This window comes from Poecilia latipinna, unplaced genomic scaffold, assembly GCF_001443285.1.
Source record: "Poecilia latipinna isolate Pla-1442-1.1 unplaced genomic scaffold, P_latipinna-1.0 Scaffold1402, whole genome shotgun sequence".
Classification (NCBI taxonomy): domain Eukaryota; kingdom Metazoa; phylum Chordata; class Actinopteri; order Cyprinodontiformes; family Poeciliidae; genus Poecilia; species Poecilia latipinna.
Window position 1 is genome coordinate 52,640 of NW_015114018.1, and position 3,204 is coordinate 55,843.

Genomic DNA, 3,204 nt, shown 5'->3' on the forward strand with positions numbered 1-3,204 from the left:
ACTACTGGGACCACTGGGAACACTGGGAATACTGGGAACATTGGGAATACTGAGAACACTGGGACTACTGGGACCACTGGGAACACTGGGAATACTGGGAACATTGGGAACACTGGGAATACTGAGAACACTGGGACTACTGGGACCACTGGGAACACTGGGACTACTGGGACCACTGGGAATACTGGGAATACTGGGAACACTGGGACCACTGGGAATACTGGGAATACTGGGACCACTGGGAATACTGAGAACACTGGGAATACTGAGAACACTGGGAACACTGGGACCACTGGGAATACTGGGAATACTGAGAACACTGGGACCACTGGGAATACTGGGAACACTGGGAATACTGGGAACACTGGGACCACTGGGAATACTGGGAACACTGGGACCACTGGGAATACTGGGAACACTGGGACCAGCTCATCAAAGCCAACAGGATAGCAGCAACAGGAGGCGTCACTCTGACAGGAATCTGGTGGAGTTCTCATAAAGCCACGACTTTATTCTGTTATGATTTTACTCTCATGTTATTAAAACTATGTTGTTGTGTGATGTCATCATGATGTCACTGACACTATTCTCATACTAATTTAGTTTTCTTTATCCTCCATCATGGATGTAGAAGCAGTTTTGTAGATTTTTCTAACTCTGAACATAAAAACTGTTTTTGTTTGGTCTGTTCCTGAACATGCTGGTGGTTCTTCATCCCGATGATGAAGAGGAAGTTACCCGGTCAGCAGGTCGTCTGACTCCCTCCGCTGGCTGCAGGTCGCTCTGAGAGACGGAGGAGGATAAACGTTCAGACCTCCTGGAACAGAGAAACCAGCGTTAAACCGCCTGGCTCATCCTGACTCTTCTTCTGCTGTTTTTGGCTCTTACTGTTGAGAGCGGACAGGAAGACCCTGAAGAAGCGCAGGACGTGGCCGCGCTCCTCGGCCTGCAGCCGGTGGACGTGGACCAGGTGCTGCCGGACCGGGAGGCCGGCCAGCTCCTCCACCTGCGTCTGGTCGTAGCGTCCGCCCACCGCCACCACGAACACGGCCACGCCGTCGCAGCGGGCCCTGAGGACGGCGCGGCGCAGCGCGGCGCCGTCCAGCCGGGCCGTCCGGGCCGCCACCACGGCCAGCAGCGCCCTCTTCCTGCGCGGCTGGCCGGCCTGCGGCGGCAGCGCCTCCTTCAGGGCCAAGTCCAGCGTGCGGCTCAGCGCCGAGGAGCCGCTCTGCTGCCGCGCCGCCAGCAGGTGGGTCTTCATCCCGTCCCGGTTCTGGTAGGTCTGCGGGCCGAACTCCAGCCTGTCGCCCTGCAGCGCCGCCACCCGGGCCTGGGCGCCGGGCCGGCGGGGCTGAGCGCTGATGGCCAGCTGCTCCACCACAGAGGCCATCAGCTGCTGAGCGCCGGCGTATTGGTCCGCCTGAACCTCCCTGGAGCCGTCCAGAACCAGAGCCAGGTCCAGTTCGGCCTGCAGGGGGGCCGGCGGGTCCAGGATGAAGGAGCAGTCTGAGGAGCGTCTGCAGGGGTCTGCAGGGACGGAGGACACGCTTCAACAGGATGAAAGCTAACAGGAGGAGGTGTGGCCTACGCAAAACATCTGGCCCAAAATCATCCTGAGACCCTCAGACTTCAGTCTGCTCAGTTCAAAACGTCACCAACTCGATAAAACATCAGAGATGAACTAACATCTAACGATTTAATCAGAAGTATTAGTCAGATTACTAAAGCTGCAGAGAGTTTCTGTTTTCCTCTGCAGTGACGCCAGCGCCATCTTGTGACGTAATGAGGGTAAAGCAATCTAAAGGAGGAAGGTTGAGGACACTGAAGAGGTGAGCCATTTGTTTAGGAGGAAGGTGGAGTGATGAAGAGGAGGGAGCTGGTTCTACGGCAGCCATGTTTATTATCTGTAATAAAGCTGAAATGTGGCGTCTCACCGGAGCAGAGGACACACGTCCTGATCCGGTCCAGGTCCTGCTGCCTCCTCAGCAGAGCGAACACAGAGTTTCCTGAATCGTCAGCCTGACAGGAGGAAACAGGAGCTGCTGTTATCTGCTGCGAACGTCTGAAACAAAATCCAAACTCACTGAATTCACTGAGAAAACCGAAAGGCTGATTCTCCTAAGCATCAAACGGCTTCAGACAGAAACAGGAAAAAGTTTAAACGTCCACATTTATCAGCCTGACATTAATGAGCTGCTGTGCAGAGGAAACCATAAATCTGTTCAAACGGATTCTCCTCTGATCCCCGAAGGCATGAAGAACCAAACCAAAGCCGACAGAATGAAGAATGACAGAAAAAAGCAACAAAAGTCAAACTGGGACGATTTTTCTCTCCTCTTGATTTATTTCAGTAGAAAAATGATTTTACTGTTAAAGTTGAACATGATATGTGAAGCAATGCGCAGATTAAAGAACAGATGTGAGATCATGTTAGCTTTAGCGGCGCTAACCATAAAACCAAAACCAGGGTTTCCCCCAGTGTATTATAGGCCTGGCGGCCCGCCATGCTTTACTAGCGCCACCGCCAGGCTAAGCCTTAATTTTTTATTATTTTTTTTAAGGAAAATAAAATAAGGGAGAAAAAAAATCGCCTTTTTTTAAGCCAGATTGCAAGTATTTCTGTTGCTCTGAGTTTCAGTATCAGAGCAGATTTATTCCTAATAGATGTGTTTATAGTTTATGCATTTAAAGCCGGACCAATCACACCGCTGGCCTGTTGACCTCAGCGCTCCTCCTTTCACTCGAACTGGACACAGGCTGACCGCTATGGATATTTACATCAACCCCCTGTGAGGAATTATGATTAGAACCGCAGGAATAACGTGTAGCGCTTTCAGAGGAGCTTTGAGGAGCGATGAGAATATTTGTGAACAAAACATTATGCGGCGTTTACATCTCAACTCGCTGCTCAGCGTTTGGCTCCGTCTTCCCATAATAAACGCTCGGAGCAAAAAGGCGAATTTTTTCCCCTTATTCTTTTTCCCCTTAAACAAAAAAAAAAAGAAGAAGAAGAAGAAAAAAAGAAAGGCTTAGCCTGGCGGTGGCGCTAGTAATGCATGGTGGGCCGCCAGGCCTATAATACACTGGGGGAAACCCTGCTGACTATCCTGCCCCTGTGGTAAGATTTTCTAGAACCAGCCTCCAAACCTAACTCCTTATTTCTATTAATAGTTTTGGTAAAACTCTTTACAGAACCAGAATGTT

The 3,204-nt window shown here is 51.0% G+C and overlaps 1 protein-coding gene across 1 annotated transcript in view; it reads right to left on the reverse strand.

Moving 5' to 3' along the window:
- Nucleotides 1–390: 390 nt before the first annotated feature.
- col6a4a (collagen, type VI, alpha 4a) overlaps nt 391–3,204 on the reverse strand; it is an 80,359-nt gene continuing 77,545 nt past the window's right edge. Inside the window, exons 40-43 of the mRNA XM_015056730.1 lie at nt 2,707–2,764; nt 1,935–2,092; nt 889–1,527; nt 391–817 (exon numbers count right to left, since the gene is read on the reverse strand). Of these exons, the coding sequence (XP_014912216.1) occupies nt 735–817; nt 889–1,527; nt 1,935–2,092; nt 2,707–2,764 (938 nt within the window). The 3' untranslated portion in view covers nt 391–734. The remainder of the gene's footprint in view (nt 818–888; nt 1,528–1,934; nt 2,093–2,706; nt 2,765–3,204) is intronic.